The sequence below is a fragment of the Ips typographus genome, linkage group LG1 (genome assembly GCF_016097725.1).
Source record: "Ips typographus isolate SLU linkage group LG1, UJ_Ityp_2.0, whole genome shotgun sequence".
Lineage (NCBI taxonomy): Eukaryota > Metazoa > Arthropoda > Insecta > Coleoptera > Curculionidae > Ips > Ips typographus.
Window position 1 is genome coordinate 19,746,340 of NC_138422.1, and position 26,055 is coordinate 19,772,394.

Here is a 26,055-nt window from a genome sequence, read left to right on the forward strand (position 1 = left end):
CCGAGAAAGAAGCCACGCCATTCGTGTTTCTTCAATTTCGTCCAACTTCTCGTGACTGAAATTGTGCTTGCAAACTAACGTGAAGTTTTCTCGTGTTTTTAAATTTTGCCGGGTTTTAATTAACACTTTTTTCGTAAATAATTAATGTTTAATTTTTTTACCTTATTTGTTTACTTTGTGTACTAGAAATCGATTTTACTTTAATCCAATGGATCCCCTAACCTGTCCACTATGTTGCAATGAAACATTTGTGTCCCACAACTCTTTGAAGACTCATATTCTTCAAATTGTTGATCATATCGATAATTTGGCTTGTCCGTCTTGTAACGAGAAATGTGCGGACCTTCTAGATTTAGCAGATCATTTAGGAAGAGAATGTATTAATTTGTCGACCAACCAGAAAGAAAACTTGTCACCTCATAAGAGACGGAATGAACATGATGCTGCTCAAATCCCAGATTTATCCAAAGTTAAAACTGAAGTTTCAGATGTTTGTGAAACAGATATTGGTAAATTCAATTTACAGTTTCTATGGGCAGTCATGATTGTTACAAACATTTTGTAGATGACAAGCAAACTAGTGAAATAAAAGTACCAATGAACCAAGAGGAAATCACTGATGACCCGAACATGATCTATTCATGTGAAGTGTGCAATACCACATTCAGTTCTGTTAAAGATCATTTAGCAAAGTTTCATGAAGGAGAGGAAGTTGTTTTGGTAAGTTTTATTTAATCATAAATAGAGAAATAAGCCACACTTTATTTCAGTCATATTGAAATAAAATTGTTATAATATAGAGTCAAAGGTGGAAGGCATAGTGTAACCGGAGGGTTAAACTGCTGACTACAATTTTATTCACTAATTCCTTGTAAAGCCCAGTAATTCCTAATAACTCCCAATAACTAACCTAACCTAACAATACCCACTAGTTTTCTGAATTACCAGGACTGGAGAATCAAAAAGAACCTTTTTTAATTAAAAAAAAAGTAAAAATAAGAAAATATGCTTGCAAAGATTTAACCCGAAGTAAACATCAACTGCTGCTTATTTTAAATGGAACTATATTATTGCATTTTTGGATTCTAGGTCAAATTCATTAATGTCATACACTTTTCTCTATCTGAGATATATACCCTTCTATGTGAAATTTAATATTTTCAGTCTCCAAAACATTTTACTTTATGCATATCAGGGAATGATTTTTCTTGCTTTTTGTGTTTTGTCCTGTTATACGAGGTGTGTTCTAAGAGTGGGTGAAGAAAAACGATAAAATATATTATACAGAATGGTCAAAAAAAGAGCTCAAGATGTCAGTTCTAAAAAAGAGGTCCAAATTAAACACCCCTTATTATTAAAACTTTGTCTGATTCTCTGTTCAAAATTAAGGTATATAGGTTTGTATTAGGTTACTTATTTAAAAAATGTATTCTTTAAATTGATACATTGAACCACCCTGTAACTGTCGAGTTATTGAAGGTTAAAGTAATAGCTGTCAAAACTGTCAAACAACTCGTTTATTTTCAACACTTTGTATAGACTTTTATATGTCAATGGATAGAAAATATAAGGGGCTTTCCAAAAAATATAACCTAACTTCTTTGAAATTTTTTTTTTTTTTTAATCGGTCCGGGACGGCCCTGATATTTGGCACAAACCTAGCACACTGCATGTCAAATTTAGAGCCGTAGCAAAACTACTAAAAATAAAATCATTAAAGTGGATTTTCGCTTGCATTAAGTGGCCAACAAAAGGCAAAAACATTGGAATAGTGGTGGTGTTTCGGGCAAATTTGACCTTTACGAAAATTGTCATTTGCAAAATCGGTTTTTCAAGAAATTTCAGACCTAGTAGCTCATGTAACCGTGTTTTCTTAATTTTTCAGAGGCAAATTAGCCCTAGCCAGTCAAAAAGTGTTTCTGGGGCACCCTGTCGGTAAACCGTAAATAACACGCGTATTTATACCACTTTGTATATACTTTTATATGTCGATGGACAGGGACAGCCAATAAAATTAGCTTTATATTGACGTAGAAAAGTCGGTTGGTTAGTGGTACCGTTCAGCCACTAGAGGGCGTCAACTTTGACCAATTTTTTTGGTGTACTTTTGTTTAATATTTAAAAACCCGCTTAATTGCATTATTTTTGTTAGAGTTGTATACGTCAATGGAGAGCCAATGGAATGACCTTTCTAAAAAGTTCCCAACATGGATTGATAGGTTAGACGATTTGGCCGCTAGGGAGAGTCAAAGTTGACTATTTTTTTATGACTTTTTTCGTGCATCCTTTTTTTCAATCTTCAATAACTCGTTTATTTGCCCCATTTGTAGTAGTGTTTTATACGTCAATGGATAGCCAATGAAATGAGCTTTCTAACAGTCTCCCAATTTGAATGGATAGGTTAGACGGTTTGGCCGCTAGAGGGTGTCAAAATTGACTAATTTTTTCATGAAATTACCAAACTTATTTGATATACAGGGTAATTCAAATTCGACCCTCACCATTGGGATCTCAGAAACCATAAGAGATACGAGAAAGTTTAAATTGGGGCAAAGTTGCGCAACATAAAGCTCAACCAAATGCTGTTTTAAAAATTTTGATTTTCCAAGTACTTCCGAAGATATCCGAAAAAAACTGAAATTTTGATTTTTTGTTTTTATTTATTTCTAACCTTATTTGAAGAGATATCCCAAAACTAAAAGCATCTTTTCATTGCCACTTTTTCCTAGCTATTCGATGATGGATTCAAATTTGCCACACGACGTTTCGTTTTCTGTCAGTCATCATCAACTTTCTTTTTTCTTATGGGCGCCATATTGGATTTTTAGCCCACCAAATAGTACGTTTTATTCTGATTTTAGTGATGTATAATAACTTATGATTTGCTTCATAAATAACAAAATAATTCAATAAAAACTATTTTTACTTTAGTTATTGGCTTTGAGTTAATGGGTCGTTTTAAAAAATGTCATTGTTTGACAGTACTTGTCAAACACGATAATTCGGATGATCATTAGAGCGTCACTCATAGTTAAAAATGTATCTAGAAAAGAAACCCCCGCAGAAAATGTTATTATTATACAAGCATTGCTGAACTATTTAGGTTAATCAGAAAAAGAGATTTGTTAGCATTATCTCTAACTTAAAAGGCTTATTTATGTTTCCAAGAGAAAGATCATCATTTTAGGAACTTCATTTTTTGCCAAATTTCAATTTTTTATAATGTTAAGTGCAAGTTTATAGTTATTTATTTTGGAAGTGACAAACCATTTTTTATTCATTCATATTTATTCGAGTGAATAAACCGGTTTAAGTCACGTGTCTTATACAGTATTTTATTAAATTTCGACTTCTTATATTAAAAAAAAAACTAAAATTACAGTTCTATTAAATTTGCACCGCGCCCCGTAGATGTAACATTGATGTTTGTTTGTTTACATCTGTAAATAGGCGAATGTCATTCAGAGTGATTTAATAGTTACTTTGCAGCAAGTGACTTAAACCATATTTTATTCACGAAAAGAACAACTAGGTCCACAAGCGTAGCGAGTGGCCTAGGCTCTTCGAGTGAATAAACCGGTTTAAGTCACGTGTACACCTTTGTGACTAAGTATGTTCAGGCCAATTGCGTGTGACAAGTACTACCAAGTAATCTTCATAAAACGTCTCATTAACTCAAAGCTAACTAAGGTAAAGTCTCTAAAAGCTCTAATGATCGTCCGAATTATCGTGTTTGACAAGTACTGTCAAATAATGAAAACATTTTATGAAACGGCCCATTAACTCAAAGCCAATAACTAAAGTAAAAATAGTTTTTATTGAATTATTTTGTTATTTATGAAGCAAATCATAAGTTATTATACATCACTAAAATCAGAATAAAACGTACTATTTGGTGGGCTAAAAATCCAATATGGCGCCCATAAGAAAAAAGGAAGTTGATGATGGCTGCCAAAAAACGAAACGTCGTGTGGCGAATTTGAATGTATCATCGAATAGCTGAGAAAAAGTGGTAATGAAAAGGTGCTTTTAGTTTTGGAATATCTCTTCAAATAAGATTAGAAATAAATAAAAACAAAAAATCAAATTTTCAATTTTTTTCGGATATCTTCGGAAGTACTCGGAAAATCGAAATTTTTAAAACTGCATTTCGTTGAGCTTTACATTGTGCAACTTTGCCCCAATTTAAACTTTCTCGTATCTCCTATAGTTTCCGAGATCCCAATGGTGAGGGTCGAATTTGAATTACCCTGTATATTTGACACCTGCTTTAAACTTCCTTGTAATTCTTCAAATAACCGAGATTCCCATGGTAAGGGTGATAAGGGATGCATTACATGGGGATTTACAAACCCACAATAAATACAAAGATGTAAATTAAAATTGACAAAACAAGGCTTAAAATGGACATCAATTGGAGTCATTCATCTAGAATCTAGAGGATATTTTGTGTGTGGTGATTTATAAAAAGGTTACATTTTTAGAAAAAAATCATTTCCTTTAAGAGTTTTATCTCAAAACCTTGACATGTTTAAAAAAAAAAAAAGTTTGGACATTTTTATTTATCCCACTTTTTGAGAAAATTATTAAGGCCATGATTAGGCAACTTTCTTCCCATTTAACCAAATTTGTATCTATAACTGTTTCCAAGACTCCTATAGTGGCCCTCCTTATCCTGGACACACAGTATGGCAAACTAGGGCTATTTTTTGACGTTCAATCAAACCCTATAACCGATAATATGACGCATTTATCGTGAAACATCCTGTATATTAAACGTTTTGAAGACTAATGGTAGGCTCAAGTCAATTGTTGAAAATTTTGCAGTTACGCTTCTGCCGGAGCAGCGATATAAAAAACACATAATTAATGCAAAACAAAAAATCAGTAACATAAATTAATAATTGACGTTTTCTAGCAAATTATAAAAAATATTAATAAATTTTATAAAAAAATATTGATTTTTAAACGAATTTATTCCATAATATTGCCGTTCACTTTTTATCATAATTCATTACTTTGAAAAGTGTACTATTCTTTTCAAATTTATTCATTTCAAAGTGAGAGTTGACAATGTTTGACAGTCACTTTCATATTTATAGGAAACTGAAGAAGTTGACGTTGCGGAAGCTGATACTAATTCGATTGAGGGAACTTCAAGCCCAGTGGATGATATTTTTGACGAAAAGTAAGGCTTAAAAATAGTGATCGACCGATACGGGTATTTTTTGCCGATACCGATATATCGGCCGATACCGATATTATATGCCGATATTACCGATATACCGATATTATATCGGCATAGGTGTAAAAGTTGAATCTCTTGTTGCCGGCACTGTGAAGTTTATAGATCTTAAGCGTGCCGACTCTCGGCAAACACGCGTCAAAGAGACAGGTACAGCTGTCATTTGAATCTTGACAGAATTTTAACGTGCGGCATCGTTTTCAGGGACCCCGAAAACCCCTAAATAGGTGAGTTTCAGAAAATTCAGATGAAAAAAATTTCCACGTTAATTGGCCCTAAGTGAGCCGGCGAGTAATAATGGCCTTTTCTAACTTTTTTATTTATCAACCGATTTTCAAGTGTAGCCATATTTTTGAACGTAGAATTTCCCGCTGATTCCGAATCTGCGAAAAAAAACATATGGTGTAACACATTTTTTGACATGTCAATGTGACATCTGTCATTAAATGTCATCCTAGAGCTGTCAAACCACCGTCATTCGATAGAGGGGTAAAAATCATTAAAATGACCTGTGAACAGCACTTTCCTAACTCTAACCGTTCGGCCGCTATAACCTTTCAAAATCCCCCGTACAGGCTACAGGTCACACCTGTCATTTTGACAGATACGAAAAATCGGTTATCATAGATCGATTCTACGCCCCAAAATTAGTTATACCTGAAAGTTGCAAAGCAATTGAACAATTGGTTCGCCTGTAATAACGTTAAAGACTTTACTCGCTCCCGCCGATTATGGTTCAAATTGATTGCACAATATCATTAAAAATATCGGCAAAAATATCGGCATAAATTTGCCGATACCGATATATCGGCATTGCTGCCGATATACCGATATTACCGATACAAGTATCGGTATCGGTCGATCACTACTTAAAAAGTAAAATTTTAGGGGATAATGATATAATACTTATTGTTTATATTTCTTCATAAAAGTTCAGATTTCAACTCTCAGCGATACGGTGATGATAGTGATCAAGACACGGATGAAGAGGTTTTACCAATAACCACCCATTATATTGTTGAAGATGGTAAGAATTACGTTACAATTCTTTTAAGCAGAATTTACATACAAGCAACTTAATTTTAACATCAATATTATTATGATATTCTCTAAATGTTTGCATAAATTTCAAAAAATTGTAGGAAAAGTGCGTTCTCTTAGCATCGAAGAAGCCGATAATATTGAAGACAAAACGAGGTTGATTGAAGTGCACCGTTGTCCCAACTGCCTATTACAATTTCCCAATTTGGATCATTTCAAAAAACACAAGTGCAAACATGTAAAGAAAGCTTTGAAGAAGAAAAAAGCCGATAAAGCGGAGAAAAAACAAATCCAGAAAGTAAAACTATAATGCGGTAGTATTGTTGGAGCCAAAATATAATTCATGGTATTTTTGTAGGTCAAAGAAACCTTTCGGTACCAATGCGCGTTTTGTCAAGCGGTCTACACTACCTTAATAGCGTTGAATGATCACTCAAAGTCGCATTTAATTGAAGATGATACAGGTAAATTTGTGCACAGGGTGATTGTTTATATTTTACTCAATAGCTCTGTTCATTTTGATCTGACAGCATAGTTTAAATTAGCCAAATTGCTGTATTTTTAAAAAAAGAAGTAGTAGTCCATTTTCTTTCAGTGGAGTACTGTATTTTTTCCTAAATCGTCAAATTTGACAATTTAGGAAAAACGATTTTAAAAATATGTTTTTTTTTTAGGTTACGTTGGTCACTTTTCCAAAAATATACGGTTGTATTTTTTTTCTTTATATTTCTGACGTGCCAACCGTTAATTTCTCTTCCAAAAAATAGTCGTTTTAGCTTTTTCCGTCAATTTGACAATTTTTGTGTTACATTTTTAATGAAATGTTTGAGAAAAAAAATTGCCAGTTTAGCTTTTAGTCAAAATGTCAATTTTTAATTCTTTAAATTGACACTATTTAATGTTCTCAACGATTTTCTTTTACTGTAGTTCTGACAGCTTTAGCGTCAGAATAACACTTTTGACAGATAGAATGATAGATTTTCACTGGAATAACTGCAAATAGGCCCGGTAAGTCCATTTTCATGATGTTTGACTGTTTTTCAACGTTTTGGATTTAAAACTAGATAGAATAACTAATTAGTCCGGTAAGTCAGTTTTTAATGATAATTGTCTGTTTTTCATCGTTTTGACCTTCAAAATTGACTAGCATTGTTTTGACGTTGACAATTGACTAGAATGACTGCAAATAGTCCGGTTTGTACGTTTTCATAAAAGTTGACTGTTTTTCATTGTTTTGGCGTAACATTTGATTGGAATGACTGCAAATAATCCGGTACCGTAAACATGTCCTACTTTGCCCATAAACAGGATTTTTTACGCGATTTTTTACATCTGGCAACTCCGTAGTTCAACTCGAAGAGGTTTGGCGGATTTTTAAAACATGTTAAGGACAGGCGTTTCTTAACATGTTTTAAACGAATCTACATAGCGGAAAAACACTATAAGTTGAACAGATTTTTGTTAAAAATAAAAGTTTAGGTGGGCAAGGTTGGTGGATTTGCGTCATTATCAGTTTTGGTTTTATCATTGATTTTGCCCTTTAAGGCTAATAATTAGCCTGCTTAACACAACACCTTTGTTTATTGTAGTCCAGTTTCCTACAAAGAAGACAATATTTTATTGGAATAATTCTTGAAATAATAAACACCGACAGCATTAGTTACACAACTGATTTCTTCACAAAAAAATAAAAATGGATTTTCCTTTTCAACAATCGATAATATATCCGATGTTGCTTTCGGAGATATAATCAAAATTTTGTCGGAACCATGTATAAGTTCCGAGAAAATTTAGTTCGTTTTAACCTTTAATAACCCATTCCTTAAATTTATATTTAAGGGTGGTGATAAGTAGTCATAGGAACCTGAAAGTCTGAACAGAATGCGATAAAAATTTCAGTTTATCAACCTTTATTAGTTATTTTTGTACGTTTCGCTTAAAAAAATTGAAAAAAGGCTTTTTTACTGTTTTTTTTTTCACTTTTGGAGACTTTTAAAAACATAAAATGTGGGCAAAGAAGGCGTATTGTCACTTTTTGCAATTTTCTATACCTGGGCAAAGAAGTAACAACTTTGCCCACCGTATATTTTTTTCCTCAATATCCTTATGTTACTTTGAGCTCAAAATTCTTTGACATATTACAACCATATTCATAATTCTCCAAAAAATTTTTAGAACGAAGATGCCTCAAAAGTGACTAAATGACATAAAAAAAACTATAATTTACTGGTCAAAGTAGGACAGGTGTATGGTACGTCCGTTTTCCTGAAATTTGACTGTTTTTCATCATTTTGGCGTTGACAATTGACTAGAACAGAGGTTCCCAAAGTGGTCCAGGTGGACCCTCAAGGGTCCACGGGAGTCTCAAAGGGGTCTACGTTGGCGTGACAAAAAAATGGGGGTTCACAAACATTTTTCTGTTTAACTGTTTACAATGGAATATGATAACCATATTAACAGTGTAATAATTACATTTATGAGTAAATACAACAAAAGAAAACATACATACTATTTTCCTTTTTATTTTAACACTCCGAATGGAAGGTTGCATTATTTATAAATGGGATTGTATTGGTTTCTTGTGCTGTGAGTAGCAGTAAAAAAGTGAAGTTGGATGGAATCACTTTTTTCAATGATCTACTTTACTTTCTTAACATCCATTCACAGCACAATCAATTAATAATTAATTAACCAATTAATTTTCACTTTTTTTTTTCGAAAACTGTTAATCGTTGGAACTCAGCCGCAACACAAAATGCCATAGACCTAATCTTCAAATTTTTTTTGTTGAGTTTTGAGAATATGGTATAAATGTAGCTTCAGGGAGTCCACCAAAATCAGCAAAATTTATAAAGTGGTCTATAAACAAAAAAGTTTGGGAACCTCTGGACTAGAATGACTGCAAATAGTCAGGTAATTCAGTTTTTAATGACAATTGACTATTTGTCATCGTTTTGCCGTTGACAATGGGCCTATCCCACATATCATAAATTTTTGTTTTAATGACTGGAATCGAAAGAATAGGATCAAAAAACTAATTTTTCATATTCTTGAAGAAAAAATTATGGTCGTAAATGTTTATACATTAGTTTTTTCTATTTAGATTTAATATTTTTGAAAACAAAAAAATACGGGTATAATATTTTCAATCCGTCTTTGTAGTTATGAAATAAAAAAAAATTGTGGGACAGGCCCATTGACTAGAACGACTGCAAATAGTCCGGTAAGTCCGTTTTTGACTGCTGAAATTTGACTGCTTTTCATCGTTTTGACCTTCAAAATTAACTAGAATGATTGCAAATAGTCCGGTAAGATAGTTTTCGTGAAATTCAACCGTTTTTGAACGTTTTGATTTTGAAAATTTACTAAACTGATTGAAAATAGCGCGGTAAATCAGTGTTCTTAATATTTGTATTTTTTAACGTTTTGGCTTTGAAAATTTACTAGAATGACCGCAAATAGTCCAGTAAGTAAATTTTCATAAAATTTTACTGTTTTTCCATTTTTGGCCTTAAAAATTGACAACAATTAGAACTGCAATAAGCCTTTTCCTACTTAGGTCATAAAAATGGACTAAAACAATTGCAAATACTCCGATAAGTCAACTGGCATAAAATTTGGCCGTTCTTATCCGTTTTGACCTTGAAAAAAAAATATACTAGAACAACTGAAAAAGGTTAGCTAAGCCATTATTTCATTATTATATTATTTTCATTATTTTATTATTTTCCTTAATAATGATTGATTTTCAACATTTTAGCCATAAAAATTTCGCTAAAACAATTTGCATATTTTTTCTAAACCATACATAATCATTAAGCATATTGTAGTGTGCGACCTTGACGTTTGAAGTTCAAATGTAGCTATTGGCGTTGCAAGATAAGAAATACGCTCTCTGGTGGTCAATTTTGGAAAAATGTTCGAACATCTTAGCCGTCATTTCTTCGTTTGTTGGAGTTTAGCATTGGTTTCATAATTCTATGGCGTTTTTCGCCGTTAACTTAAGTTAACAACGGTTGCGGTACCGGGTGTAATGAAGAAACGGTACCGCAACTACTGATAAACATAAAAAATGTTAGGTTGGGGACGGCTTAACTTTAAACGCCAATTACCACATTATAAATGTTCTTTGTTTTCAATTTTTATGAAAAAAAACCCTGTATTTTTCGAGAAGTAACCAACTTAACCACAATGAAATGGATCTTTTGATTGAGCAAATAAAATGCAGTGTTCCATTTAAAGTAATCAAAACATGTTGAGTAAGAAATTTGACAATTTATCGGCATAAGTATATCAAATTTGACATTCTGGCAAATCAGGAAAAATACTGCAATTTTGTTAATTTAGAACGTTTTTTTTTTAGGTTTTGTTCACAAGAAAAAAATTACGATGTATCTAAATGTGTGTAACATTTGTAATACAAAGTTTCCAACTTACAAACAGTTGCGATTACACTCCAGAATGCATAATCAAGAGGGTTCTAGCGAAGTGCGTCAAATCGTTTATTTATGCTAAACTTACTAACTTAATGACAATTTTACTGCAGCTTGAACCAAAGGAAAATGGTCTTGGTAAAACTGCTGACGAAGAAGCAGAAACAGACAACATTGAATGTCCAGTTTGCTTCAAAATAATCGAGAAAAAATATGAGGCTGACCATATGAAGTTTCACGAAGATTTTGATCATTTAACTTGTTTAGTTTGTAACAGAAAGTTTGATTCGCTGACCAGTCTTGATATGCACAAAAATGGTACGTTTTAAGCATTGTCTGATACTATTCTCACATAACTATGGATTTTAGCACATTCCAATACTAAGAAACTCACTTGTTCGTACTGCAAAAAAGGTTTTATCAGTTACGAAGCTTTGGAAGAACACTCAACAAAGCAGTGTCAAAAAAGACAGTTTGAGTGTCAGTTTTGTGGTCGCAGGTTTAGTAAACCACATGAAAAAGTAGGTTTTTTAGGCAATTCTAAATTAACAAATTAAAATTATAATTGAACGTTTTAGGTTAAACATGAACGAATTCACACCGGAGAAAAACCGCATGTATGTGAAGTTTGTAACAAATCGTTTAGGATAAGCTATTGTTTGACTTTACATATGCGTTCACATACTGGAAATCGTCCTTATGGTTGTACCAAGTGCGATAAAAGGTAAGTCAAAAGTTTTTTTTCGTATTTTTATAGTACTTTCTGTTCAGCGACTTCTCACTGTTGCGTCACAATCACCAGCCAAAACGTATGTCTTAAATGTGATATTGATTTATTGTCAAAATTATTATAGTTTTATATTCTATTTATCTTATAAAAACTAGGAGGAGTGATTATGAATTAGGTTGGCAATAGTGATCAAATGTGATCGGTCAGACAATGTCAGTTGGCGGTATGATTTATACAGCAAAATCATAAATAAACAGGTTATGTCAAAAAACACCGATTTGGCTCTGTCTGTTTCTGATGTAAAAGTGAAACCGTCAAAAAAATATATAAATAATTATTATTATTTTTTTTTATATTATACGGCCCTTTAAGGCAAAAATGCTAAGAAGCAATCTTGTAGAGCATAAAATTCCCTACAACTCTCCTTATTCACACTTTTGCGGTAACTCCTTAAATAACGGAGCTACGCTCCATTGAACCTGCACTTGAGTTTTCAGCTTGTAACTCCCCTAAATGGCCCCCCAAAAAAATGCTAGGAAACAATCTTGTAGAGTATAAAATTCACATCGAGGCACTGGTTGGACTTAGTTAATAAATAATTGGAAATTAAAGTTTAGCAAGGTTTTTTCAATTTGTATGTTTATTTTAGTTGAACTTTCAATAAAACTTTAATCATCATGGTTCAGTTCCGAAACGTGACACAATTAACAGATGGGTTCAGAATTTTAGAACTTCGGCATCGGCAATAAATCCAAAACCTCTAGGTCGTCCGCGAATTGTGCAACACCACCTTCCGTAGAAAGGGTGAGACCGGCAGTAATTGCTAGTCCAGATCGATCAGTTCGAAAACAGGCTGCAGCACTCCAAATGAGTAGTCGAACACTTCGTAGAATTTTACACCAATATCTTGTCTTTCACCCCTATAAGCTTATGGTTGTCCAGAAATTAAATGAAGGAGATTTTGCGCAAAATGAACCAATAATAATCATGACCGATGAGGCTCATTTTCATTTGTGCGGTTTTGTTAACAAACAGAACTGCCGATATTGACCTGCCGAAAACCCCCGTGAATTGCATCAACATCCACTTCATAGTGAGACTGTTTGGTGCGCTATGAGCCGTCTTGGAGTTATTGGACCTTTTTTCTTTGAAGATGCAAGAGGGGCAACTGCCACTGTAACCACTGAGCGATATGTTTTCATGTTGGAAAATTTCTTGATTCCTGAATTGCGACGAAGAAGAATTAACACCAGACATGTTTGGTTCCAACAGGACGGTGCCACAGCGCATACAGCCCGAGCGACAATGGAAACTGTGCGTCGAATTTTCCCTGGACACTTAATCTCTCGTTTCGGTGATGTGCCGTGGCTCCCTCGTTCCCCTGACCTTACAGCTGCTGATTTCTTTTGTGGGGATACCTAAAGGCGAAGATCTACATTGATAAACCTAGAAATCTGCTTGAGTTAAAAGAAGCCATCACAGCACAAGTTAGGGCATTAGACATTGATTTGTGTGAGAAGGTTATACGGAACTTTAAGGGACGACTACAACAGTGTATTGCAGAGAACGGATGCCATCTGCCGGACATCATTTTAAGAACATAATTTCATTTTTTTATTGTTAAATATTAAATGGCAATATTTAAGCTTTCATTTTGAATGATTCAAAAACGCCCTTCCATTCTGCCCCACCCTGTATTAACAAACTTATGCCACTGTCACTCAAACTTGGAAATAATCACCACCGAAATTTTTTTTTCACACCAAGAGGATGTCGACAACAATACATCCCAGGTCTAACCACCGAATCGAAAAAACTTCTGGATCAATACACAGATTCGTACGAGAATGACCCTTTTAGCGATCAAACAGTGGAATCAGGTAACCTGCTTCTCAGAGAGCTTAGTCATGCACGACAAGAAAAATGGGTTGAGACAATCGAAAAACTGAATATGACCCATAGTAGTAAGATCGCGTGGAACCTGTTGAAAAAACTTAACGGGGACCCTATGGAATCGAAACAACCCAGTAACGTCACGCCCGATCAGATCGCCCACCAGCTGCTGATAAATGGAAAAACCGATGCAAAACCTAGAGCATGTAAAATCCACAGAAACCTCGAAGGTGAAGCTCTAACTATTAATGCACCTTTCACAATTAAGGACCTTAATGAGGCCATTCACAGTCTGAAAAATGGGAAGGCGGCAGGGGTGGATGACATGTGCGTGGAGCAGGTTAAACATTTTGGAGATAAAACAAAGCGGTGGATCCTACAATTAGTTAATAGGTGCTATTCGACGAAACAAATTCCCAAGTCCTGGAGAAAATCAAAAGTCATCGCACTATTAAAACCTGGCAAAGACCCAAGCCTCGCCAGTAGCTATAGACCTATCTCTCTCCTGTGCCACTTATACAAACTCTATGAACGGCTAATACTCAACAAAATTCAGAACTGTGTGGACCAAAGACTGATTCCACAACAGGGAGGGTTCCGTCCAGGAAGGTCATGCACGGGGCAGGTTCTAGCTTTGACTGAACACATTGAGAGGGGCTTTGAGGAGAGGAATATAACCGGAGTAGTTTTTGTGGACCTATCAGCGGCCTATGACACCGTGAACCAAAGGGCCCTCTTCTCCAAGATATACAATACCACCAAGGATTACGAGTTAACTAGGGTAATCGAATCTTTACTACAAAATAGGAGGTACTATGTAAGCCTAGAAGGCAAGAAGAGCAGATGGCGGACACAAAAAAACGGTCTTCCCCAGGGTAGTGTTCTTTCCCCAATATTGTTTAACATATACACCAATGACCAACCCACACCTGGTGATACTGAGCACTTCCTCTACGCCGATGACTTGGCCATCGCAGCCCAAGGAAAAAACTTTCCGGTTGTTGAAGAGATATTACAAAATGCCCTATTACGGATGTCAGCCTACTATAAAGCAAACTCTCTGAAACCCAATCCGTCGAAAACCCAAGCATGCGCCTTCCACCTGAACACCAAGGCCGCCGGAAGAAAATTACAGATCCAATGGGACGGTTTTACTATAGAACACACACCCCAACCGAAATATCTGGGAGTAACTCTGGACCGATCCCTCACGTACAAGTTCCACTGTCATAAGACCCGACAAAAGGTATCGTCTAGGAACCAGCTCCTCAAGAAATTAACGGGAAGTAAATGGGGAGCTCACCCCTCTGTGATCAGAACAACGGCTGAAGCACTATGTTTCTCCACAGCGGAGTATGCTTGCCCGGTGTGGAATAGGTCTGTGCATGTCAAATCTATCAATGCTGCTGTTAACGAGACATGCAGGCTTATGACTGGATGCATGAGGGCCACCCCGCTGGATGAGCTCTATAAAGCTGCAGGGTGCGAACCACCAACAACCCGACGGCTAGCCATCGAACACACCGAAAGATTTAGGCAAACATTTGATAGCCGTCACCCTCTCTATGAAGCACCCGAGCCGGTGAGGCGATTGAAGTCACGTAGAGGCTTCCTGAATACAGTACCGATAGACCCACCAGAAGCCTTCCCCTTAAAACAAGAACCCTCAGCAGGCTCCAGGCTGGACTGGAGGAGCTGGAGATCCCTCAACCGTCTCAGAACCGGAGTTGCCCCTGTAAAGACGAACCTCGCAAAATGGGGAATTATTAACGAACAGGATGTCAGATGCGACTGTGGGGTGACGCAGACTATGGAACATCTCCTGGTTTGCAGGAACTGCCCAAGCTCCTGTTCCCTCGAAGATTTATGGCTTGCTAAAGATAATGCTCTGGACGTAGCCCGATACTGGGCTGACAAATTGTAGTATGGACTCGGACACGAAAAAGTAAAGTAAGTTGGTACAAACTCATCTGGCTGTGTATTGATATCACAAAAAAAGTTATTTTTATAACTTCACCACTTAAATCTCTATTTTGCATAATGTGTTCAACTAAGAACCAGTGCCTCGATGTGAATAATTCCCCACAAAAAAATGCGACGGCAGTTGGAATTAGGCCATTTGTATCCTGAAGGAAAGCAATTTATAGTGAATATGTACAATAACAGATATTAAATAAAGACCCGGATGCAAAAATCGTATTTTATTGTATCAAAAATAAGTGAAGTGAAACTCTTAAAATGTGGCATCAATCAACCAACCGCACGTTATTAAAAAACCTTGCGTTTAACGTAATTATTGTTTTTCCAGCCACTTTTTTCTTCTGAATTTGTACCTTCACTGTACTTAAAAGGTATTTTGAACACAGAACTACTCTATTTACGACGACTCTTATTTATTTACTAAACTGATAAAAACGTCAAAATAGCCTGACATTAATTGATCCATCAAGCTGACAATAGCTGGTAGTAGGATGTTATAAAACACACGTTGACATGAAATGAGATAAAGAATGTGACGCAACAGTCAGAAGTCACTGAACGAAAATAGAGTAAATTGTATACTGTTACAAAATGGACTTTTAATAATTTGGTGTTACCTCGTATAGTCTTAGTTCGTTTCGTCACCCCGTATATTGTATTGTTTACGTTTTCGAACGTCGTAGTTCAGCTGTTTTTGAGATAGTGGGGCTTATGTCATAGTTTGAAGTATAAGAGAGAATGCCAATTTCAGAAATATTCCCAAATTCTTTCGAATCTATAAGAAGGTATACAGTGAGCGGCCAATGTATTGTATATAATTTTTGAAAAATTAGCTGTAGAACTATGTAAGGGAATCGAAATTTCTTTCTTCATCTCACTTGGACGTGGATGTCCTACTATAAATCTGCCTTGTTTAAATCTCTGTTTCTATTTCTAGCAAGTTACGTAGTACCCCTACAGGTGAATGGTATCAAAAAGTTATGATACCAAAGCCAACTTTTTTAAATAGAAACCCCTCTTTTTTGTAATTTTGTTCAGTTCTCTACAAAATTCTAATCATTTTCTATGCAGTATACCCTACACTTATTTTCAATGGTTCTCGATAAAGTGGCCTCTGAAAATCATGTAGAAAAGACCTTTGACCTTGATCGCGACATTCACATTGTTGCCGCCGCCAAACAACCAAGTAGTAGATAACGCAATCTCAGTTGAAAGTAATGTACTGTTCTCTGAATTTTTAAGCATTTAAGTAAACTTTTCTATTCTAAGAATAAGGTAAAACAGTAATTTCCGTACACCATTACACGCCATTTTCTGGAAAACCGTTCAAGATAACTATAAGGTATGTTACATAAACAATGATTAGAATTTTGTAGAGAACTAAATAAAATTACAAAAAAGTCGTAAAACTTGTGACAGTGACGTTAATGTTATGAAACAAAAATTGTGCATGTCACAAGCGTGTGTCAAAGCGGAATTTATTATTTACGTTGCAAAATAAATGAAGTCTGGGGTTCCTCGTAGAAAAAATATTGTTCCTAACTCTTGTGCAAAGTGTCTTGTCCGCATTTGTCTGGTGCCCGATCATATCCAGCCATCGTGCGTACAAGACTTACTTTGCACATTTGTTAGGAAAACTACTATTTCGCTTGCTACCCTTGGCAACGCACGAAAATCTCAACTTCTCGGAAAAGGCTACCTTTTCTTCGAAAAAGATATTTTACAAATTGACGAACCTGAATAGCTATATTTTCAATTAATGACTTACGTTGCATGAGAACTGATAAATCATTGACGGAGAAAAAAAACTAAAAATTGGTTTTCATAATACATATTGAAAACTAATGTGATTTATTATTTTTTTCAGATTCAAATCTTACAGTGTGTATAATCACCATTTGAAGATACATTCGGACGAAAGAAATTACAAATGTCCATTTTGCCCTAAAGCTTTCAAAACGGCTGTTCAATTAGCTGGTCATAAAAACAGGTAGGTAACTGTGTGTTTTTATTGTAATTCACTATGACAAGATCCAGAGGAAAATCAAACAAAAACAGGATGACGTAACAATGTAATAGACAGGTGAATGTTTTGAATGTGACAAATAGATAAGCAAACGTCAAATTCAAAATATTATTTTAGTATTTTTATTACATTACGTCATCCTATTTTACTTTGAGTTTTACCTTGTAGTTATTTTTTATACAAAACGGTGAAATAATGTTCGACTTTCCTTAAATTAATTGACTCATAAATGATAATAAATCTTTTAGTCCATGATCTCATTTTATCATTGTGTATAAAACAAGATATTTTTCATTCTTCAAAATAGGCAATTTTAATTTCAGAAATACACCTTAGACGTATTTTAGTGGAGGTGTTAACATGAGTTTTAAACTGTAGTATAGGCCATCTTGGTTTGTTAGAATGCCTTGAACACACACAGATCAAAATACGTATTTTGCTTTATTAGGCATTATTCACTAAACAATCTTAACAGCATTCACACCCCATTCCATGGATTTTATTTATTTTATCAAGTAATTTTCCTTATTGTCATTGTTTCTTTTAAACCATTAAACTGTTGAATCAGATATCCCTGCTGTGTGCTGTGTCAGTATCTTATAATCATATGATGACAGGTAAATAGATAAAGCAACTTCTACAGCCATATGTCAGTGAGTTTTTAGGACAATTTATTATTTATATTTTGGATTCTGTCGTTACAACGTAATTGTTTAGCGTTTATAATAATGCGCTATGAGATTTAGTTCGGAAATACTCGTATTTTAGTAGTATAGACATAACCAACATCATATTTTCATTGATAGTCGAATACTAATTAGCAAAACATTTGTTAAAGTAAACAAAAGACTGGAGCAAGTCGAGACATTATTCGAAAATTAGCGTAAAACACAGAACAGCATATTCTACGTCAAAAAATAAGACAATAATTTACTATAAGCCCAAACGCTTTGTTTCCGGAATAGAGAGTAATAATAATAATAATGGTATTTATTTAGCATGTAGCTATAAAATAAACAATATGGCAAATCATGCAAATAAAAAAAAAATATTAAAATTAATGTAAAAAAATAAAATAAATTAATAAAATGGACAAATATGGACCTCTTTAAAAACAAGTAACGAATTAAAAGTAAAAACATTATACAAAAACAAGCTAAAGCACTTAAATTACAACATGTTGTCTTAGGGCTCTTTTAAAATTGTTCAAATTATCACAGTTTTTTATACATTGGGCGGCAACATATTAAAATGCCGAAGACCTTTGTACAATACTGAATTGAACATATGTGTTGTTCTACAATTTCCACTCAAAACAAAATCAGAACAGTTTCTCGTGCTGTAACTGTGGACTTCGTCAAAAGACTTGATCCGCTTGCATATATAGGGTGGTGACAGTCCATTTTTGAATTTAAACACAAACACGTGAACGGCAAACACAATCATTTTTTGGATATGTAACATGCTTAAAGTCGTGGACATTGCTACGATGGGAGTATACCTGTTGCATCGCAATATGCACCTCATTGCTCGATTTTGCACAATCTGGATCTGATCTATCTTAAAACCAGGTAGACCGTACAAAAGAGCAGAACAAAACTTGAGATGAGGGGCCATAATACAGTTATACAATAACAGTCTGGTCTACATAGACAATTGTCTTCCAACTCTCGAAATGTAGCCCACCTTCTTTGAAAATTTTCGAGTTATATAATCAGCGTGGGCATAAAACTTCAGTTCGGAATCAAAAATGACTCCCAGATACTTTATTTGACTCTCGTACTTAATCCTGGTGCCATTCATAATTACATCGAGCTGCTCCAAGGAGACGTTTCTCAACCTACTTTTTCTCCCAAACAGACAAAACTTTGACTTGAGTGGATTGACACTAAGCTTATTTTTACATAGCCATCTAAATATATTTTCCAAATCGTTGTTTATGTTCTTCTGCATAAGATTCAAGTTACTCCCAGATATGTAAATCATTGTATCATCGAGTGTTTGATAAATATTGTTATTTCTTTTCTCGTTCAGGAACTTAAATTTTAAAAAAGAAACGAGCAGTGGCTTGTCAAAAATGTTTTGAGGTAAAACGAAATGATGTCATGACCCAGAAAAAATAACACACTGTAGTTTCTGGCAATCAATTGAGAGGCCTCAAACAGTTAGCTTAGCATACTCAACAAATTAAAAGCACAATATCTAAAAAAAAAAACATGAAACTTATGTTACTTGGTACTATGTATGTATGTACACTTTTGTTACTTGGTTAAGAAACTAACCTATTTTATCATAATTGTGAGTTGCCTACGTCTTTTAAAATGAGGGGTTTGGTCAAGCGAGCCTCGTGAACTACAGGATATACAGAGTGGTGCAGTTTTAAATGTTAATAATCCACCATCCGACAGCCCATCAAAAAATAAGTTGACATGCATTATGTCATTTTGCTCAAAGTGTAGTATGTAAGTCAAAACGACATACACAGACAACGTTTATTTATTTCAGCCACACGAAACCATTCACTTGTACAGAATGTAACCGTCCCTTTGCGTCTCTCTATGCTGTTAGAGCTCATATGGAAACCCACAAACGTGAAAACAATCTAAGGCACGATTGTTTTGTTTGTGGCGCCAGCTATGCCAGATTGTATGCGCTTAAAGATCACATCAAAGAGGCACATCCCAATGTGAATCCTGAAGAAGGTAATTAAATTTTACCTACAATAATTTGTCTATTTTTTTGAAGAAACTGGTAAAAGTATGCGTGATGAGTCAAGGTTAAGTGGTCATACGTCCAATCATTAAATGATTTAATTATGTGATTGTTACTGTAAACATTAACCTACTTTATTTAGGTATTTGATATTTTAATTAGAATACTTTTTAGAGAGAAACGAAGATAGCATAGCCCTTCAAGGATTAGAAGGTGACAGTAATATGGAAATCTGTCAGGATCAGGAACAAACTGCAGGACTGGAAGAAGAAGGAAACCAAACTCAAGGTATGTTAAGAAATTAATAAGCAAAAATATGTTTCAACAACAATTTGTTGCCAAGCATTTGCAAGTTTGCGCGTTTTTGTTGTAATGGAGTTCCATAACTGGGACAGTTGGTGTAACTTGTGTATTTTCACAACATTACTCGCGTGTATGGAAATACTTTCTTAACCTAAAATATCGTGGTTTTTAGGAACTGAATGCCAAGTGATAGAAGCGAATGAGGAAACAGAGTATGTGGTTCAGTTACAAAATGACATGGAAGTAGTTGAGTCACAGTAGCATATGTAACTTAATTATGTTACTTGTGCATAGCTATGAGTACATACAGAGTAGTAGTAGGCAGGCAGTAATATAAGCATAGCGTAAACTTAAATTATGATATGCACGGTGTTTCCAAAATCGATCAGAAAACTTGTGCGTTGGAGGTAATTCCATACATAAGACAAATTAATGGTAGTAAGTCATACAAATTTTTCAAAAATGTCATTTTTTCAGTTGGTAGTACCACAGACAAACTAATATATACAGACGGTCAGCCAAATGGTTAAAAAACGAAACGCTAAATGGAGACCCTTTGCTGTTCAACAGTCTCCATCGGCGAATCGACGGTATCTATTTCGAGCGTCTCATAACAGATGGCAGTGCAGCCAGTAAATTTTTCTGCAGTTTGGCTCTTGTTTGAAGGCATAATTACGCAACGTTGCCTGGTATTGCTAGAATTCTTTGTACCATCAGAAATTTTTTTAAATGATCATTGCAATTTGCTTATATTGTTTTATTAAGAAATATTAAGATATTGAGGGTAACTAGGAATCGTGTTATTGGAGTTAGAACAGATAAAACTTTATTTAGAACGTATTTAAGTTTATAATTGGCACTGTATTTACGGATAATGTTTTCCCGCCAAATTCATCAAAACTGTTGCTATTTGTTAACCGTACGTGCAGACATCGGTAGTGGAAGTTTAACTTTTGTGTTATTTATTATTTTTTTTCTGCTCACATAGATATCTGATATTTACAAATATGTCGGGAAATGTGTGCAAGTACTTAAACTGTGGAAAAAGTGGTCGTGACGGTGTCCGATTATTTAGATTTCCTCATAAGAACCCTGAACTTTGTCGAAAGTGGGTGATTTACTGCGGTATGGGCTATTTTTAACTAAAAATGTTCTTATTTAGCTTGCTTTAATGTAGTGCCGCATGATGCTTTTCTGTATTAACCTATTACCTTACTTAAAAGTTAAAAGACTATTTAAAAACCCATTGTCGCACTTTGCAATAGGTAGGTATTCAATTTGTTCAGGGTTAGGACTTCTTTAATATTATTGTCGATCAATATTATTGACTATCTCGTTTATTACGAATAGGTAGGTAGGTACACTTTTATAATACAGGGTGATGCTTAATAATATGATAATATTCTACTAATTAGTACTATATTCATATCATAGACTAGACTTGCACATGTTTTAATGTGCAAACAATTTGGTAATTTTAACCAGTGGCGTTCGTATAGATTTTGAATGTATTTATTGAAAAAAATTATGCGTTATTGCATAATTCTTCGTGGTTTTTTCATATTATCAAAATTATTTTGAAAGTCCTAATTGGACATGTAACATAAATTGTTAATAAAATAAACAAGGAGCTGCTTTTTTATAAATATTCGAGAAATATTATTTGAGGTTGTTCTATTATAATTATTATTATTATAAATACTATTTGTAACTGATAAACTTTGTTTCTTTGGATAGGTAACAGTATTATAAGCTCGAGTATAAAATAAAAAAAATTAAGTTTTGTTTATAATCAACATCAGTAAACAGAAATTTATTAGTAGATTATAACATTTCATTTTTTCAAACAAAAGGTGTTATGTCGAATAGGCACCACATTTTTTCGATTTTAGAGAGTTACAACCATTTGAGAAGAAATAATTACCTAAACTATTATTTTTGACAGCATTTTTCCGCAATTTGGTTACCCTGCTTTTTGCAATTACAAAATGCTTTTTTTGTATACAAACAGGATAGGATGGTCCTCCGGGAACTCCATCGATTGTTGATAAAGTACACTTAAAAAAATCGAAAATTTGGCTACCAACCAAAATCGATGGGGGGTCGTTGATCTAAAATATTTCCAAGTTGGTGGTACTTCCGGTTATAGCAAAAGTAGCTACCAACTTCCGTATTTTAAATGGAACACCATGGATTAAAAACATATTAAAACTATTCTTTTTTGTACGACTTGTCTAATTTTGAGTGATTACAGTACCTGTTTTGAAGGAGGGAAGGACTATGAAGTCGTACAAAAAATAGTGTAAGCATCACGAACAGTAACAGCTTTACTGATCTCAGACAAATTAGAGGCTTTGCTTTGCTCAGCCTCCAAACTTTGTCATCGATCCTGCTTACTTACCGTTCTCGATACTTAATATACTATTATTTCTACTTTTTCCGTATTTGATCGATGTTCGCGGCTGACCACCCTGTATATAAAGTGTATCATTTTTTGTAATCAAGACTTATCAGGACTACCTGCAATGGCATTTGAATTGAATTAAACAAATCGGTTGAATTACAAAGCTCCTTTTTTTTGAGGTAAAGGCCGCATTCGTTTTCGCGCTCCATGGAGCGAGCAGGGCCAAGGTGACGTCATTATGTCATTCTGAAAAAAATTACGTCATTCTGACGTCACATTCGCTTTACTCTCTCCATATGAAGCGTGAAGACAAATACGCTTAAAGTAACCTAAGATGATTATTAAAAAATGAGAAACTTAAAAATTTAATCAAAAAATACATACATTATAGAATGTGCTTCTGTGGGCATTCCTGAAGTATTGTTCATAAAACCTGGATGCACTGTGTACAACAAAAATCATTTCGATCCCTTTTTATTTTGATTTGTAGGTAAACACAGAGCTTTATGATTTAAAGTAACATATGAATCATATGATCAGTCAATAATTAAAATAATTAAGACGAAATATTATTATTTACTATAAGAAAAAGTTTCGATTTTTAATAATTTTACAGGAAACGCAACTTTAGCCGATTTACCACCAGACATTATAAGGCAAAAATTCATCTGCGAAAACCATTTTTCCGATGAAAATTACCGAGGTAAAAAAAAATTTATTTAAAAAATGACGCTGTGCCAAGACACTACGGTACTCTCAACTTCGAAGAGTTGAAAGTCCTTACACCTCAGAAAACTTACTCGAAAACCTGGAGCAACATGGACAGGCCCAAGAGAAAATTAAATTTTATTGAGCCCAATTTGAACACAGATATTAATTTTATAAGTGACATATCAAGTTTGCCTGATTATACTAAGTTGACTCCCCGCAAAGAAAAATTCTATAAAAAAATTAGATTTCAAACAAAGCAAAACAGAAATTATAGAGCTAGATTAAATAGAGCAAAGGCCTATATAAAACGTTCCAAACTGGCGATTTTTAACATTTTACCATTTTTATCAATTTTAAGTTCTGTGGCTAAAACACGTACTATTTTAGATTAAATTTAATTATTTGCAAGCATACGTACAAAATGCGCTCGGCTTTTTTTCTTATTTCTATTCCGTACCGACCCGTCGCGTCGCGCCGGTGATTTGATGCAGTTGTATAATCATAAATGCCGTGCGCCGAACGCGTCTCTGCAGAAATATGGCAACACTGCGGAAAACAAATTTCGCTCGTTCAGACGATCGCAGCCGATTACGCATGAGTCATCAAAATATTTTAAAACAATTTGTTAGTCTGACTGGTCTGGCGCCTTCACCAAAATTATATGGCTTCCATTTGCTCTGACCGTCTGTATATATTAGTTTGTCTGTGGTAGTACTAAAAAGGTGATTAATAGTGATTGATATAGTTAAAGACCATTTGGTTGTAAATAGTTAAATTCAGCTAAATAAATAAAAACTACTAAGTAAGTAACTTTAAAAGGTCTATCAGAAAATTTATTTAAAAAAAAGTACAGGTTGTCCGGTTAAGGGTACGGAGCGCGTATATCTCAACAACGGTAAGGTCTAGCGGTTGGTTTTAATTAAAGTTAGCCCAGGAAATTGCTGGAAATTAGTTTTAAGTTCGTAACTCCGTCGCTAGGGAGCGTAATGCTACTAAGAAACCATAAACTCATTGTAATTCGGAAAATCATGCGATGAGCTATAAATCTAAAAACGTCATTTGATAACTTGGGTAAGATCGCATCGTTTTGTTCTATGACATTTTTTCGTAAATGTCATATTAAGGGAGAGACAGGTCAATGCAATTTCTAATATTTAACTTTTAATATCTTCTGAACTATTTAACCGATTCGAATACTTTCGGTCTAGTTTGAAAGAGCATTTTAATGTCTTTCAAAAGACATGGTTTTTTGTACCGTTTAGTTTACAGAAAATACACTAGTGGGCGTTTTCTGCAGAGGATACACATTTTTGTGTGTTTTTTTAAAATTACGAACGACCCATTTTATTTTCCATAAAATAGAATAATACCAATGGGGTCGTCTACCATAGTGGAATTTAAGGTTCCAAATATGAAAATTTTAAAATACGACATGTATTAAAACGAGCTATTACGTATTACATTTCAATATTAAATCCCTAGTAATTTTATAAAAATCTTAAAAAGAAAGTTTAAACATAGCCCGGCACGATTCCCTGTGACGTAGAGAAAGTCCTTTCAATTTCATAACGTACGTGGAAGTGTTAAGTCAGGACGCAAATTACTCATTCCACAGGTTTCGGCTTCTCTCGTAAAAATATCTTATTGGAGCAACTCCTACAACATTTTGAACACTATTGAACAACACAACGCTTAATCGGCGTTTTTTTCCGCAGAAAATAACTTCCTACAATTTCAGCTCCGTCCTCCTCGCCGGTTGAGGTTTGGTTAAAATTGTTCAGACATACGCCCATGCATTCCGTCTCACTCAACTTACTATAAACAGAAGAGAGATAGGGCACAGATATATGGTGTACCAAATAAGTATGGTTTTCACTGACGTTTTTTTCGCAGTAAAATGATGCTTTAAAATATATATGCGAAAAAATATGTATCAAATATTTTTCTGAGTACTACTAATTAGAGCAATAAATATTTTTTGGTAGATGACCCCACCCCATTGCATAAAAAATTCAAATTAAAAAAATTTACTTCTCAGAGCTGTATATAAAATAAATGCTATTAAAAAAACTTTATATGACCTATAAGTTTTCTGATCTATTTGGGAGACACCCTGTACATTTTTTAATTAAGGTAATGATTGTTTCAAATGTTCGCAAATTTTAAAAACTAATTTTACCGCTTCACAACAACAGGGAATTATTTTTTTTAAATTAGAACATTTTTTACTGATTGTATGTATACGGTAACAATAATTGCCAAAAATAAATATGACAAAAATATTTTTGCAGAATAAAATCACTTTATTGATATATTCAAGTGATAGGATCAAAGAATATCATAAGTAGTATGCAAATTTATGCCTAAATTTTGTCAAATATGTAAGGGTTCAGCCAACCAATAAATGTTATAAAAACTACTAGTGATTTTTTTTTATTTTCAACTATGTATGTAATAACGTTATTTCTTATGTGTAAACCAGGTGGAAAGATGAAAATTACCTGCTCTCAGTATTTTCCACCCAGTCAAATGTCAGTATACAATCTGTTTTTTTTTTCAATTTTGTCATATCTGGGC

At 34.2% G+C, this 26,055-nt stretch overlaps 1 protein-coding gene across 2 annotated transcripts; it reads left to right on the forward strand.

Annotated features, from left to right (window-relative positions):
* Opbp (Optix-binding protein) lies at nt 1–25,897 on the forward strand. Of its 2 annotated transcripts, XR_014178908.1 has the most exons (15): nt 1–509; nt 566–720; nt 5,103–5,188; nt 6,178–6,272; nt 6,388–6,584; nt 6,645–6,750; nt 10,650–10,774; nt 10,833–11,037; nt 11,089–11,240; nt 11,298–11,443; nt 17,190–17,312; nt 19,854–20,050; nt 20,235–20,348; nt 20,536–21,298; nt 21,452–25,897. XR_014178908.1 is itself a non-coding variant. In XM_081983877.1 (14 exons), exons 1-14 carry the CDS (start codon nt 209–211, stop codon nt 20,622–20,624), a joined length of 2,091 nt encoding a protein of 696 aa, XP_081840003.1. In that variant the 5' UTR covers nt 1–208; the 3' UTR covers nt 20,625–25,897. The 2 variants fall into 2 exon arrangements, 1 of the variants encoding a protein (XP_081840003.1); XM_081983877.1 differs by having other exon boundaries at nt 20,536–25,897.
* The last annotated feature ends 158 nt before the right edge of the window (nt 25,898–26,055 follow it).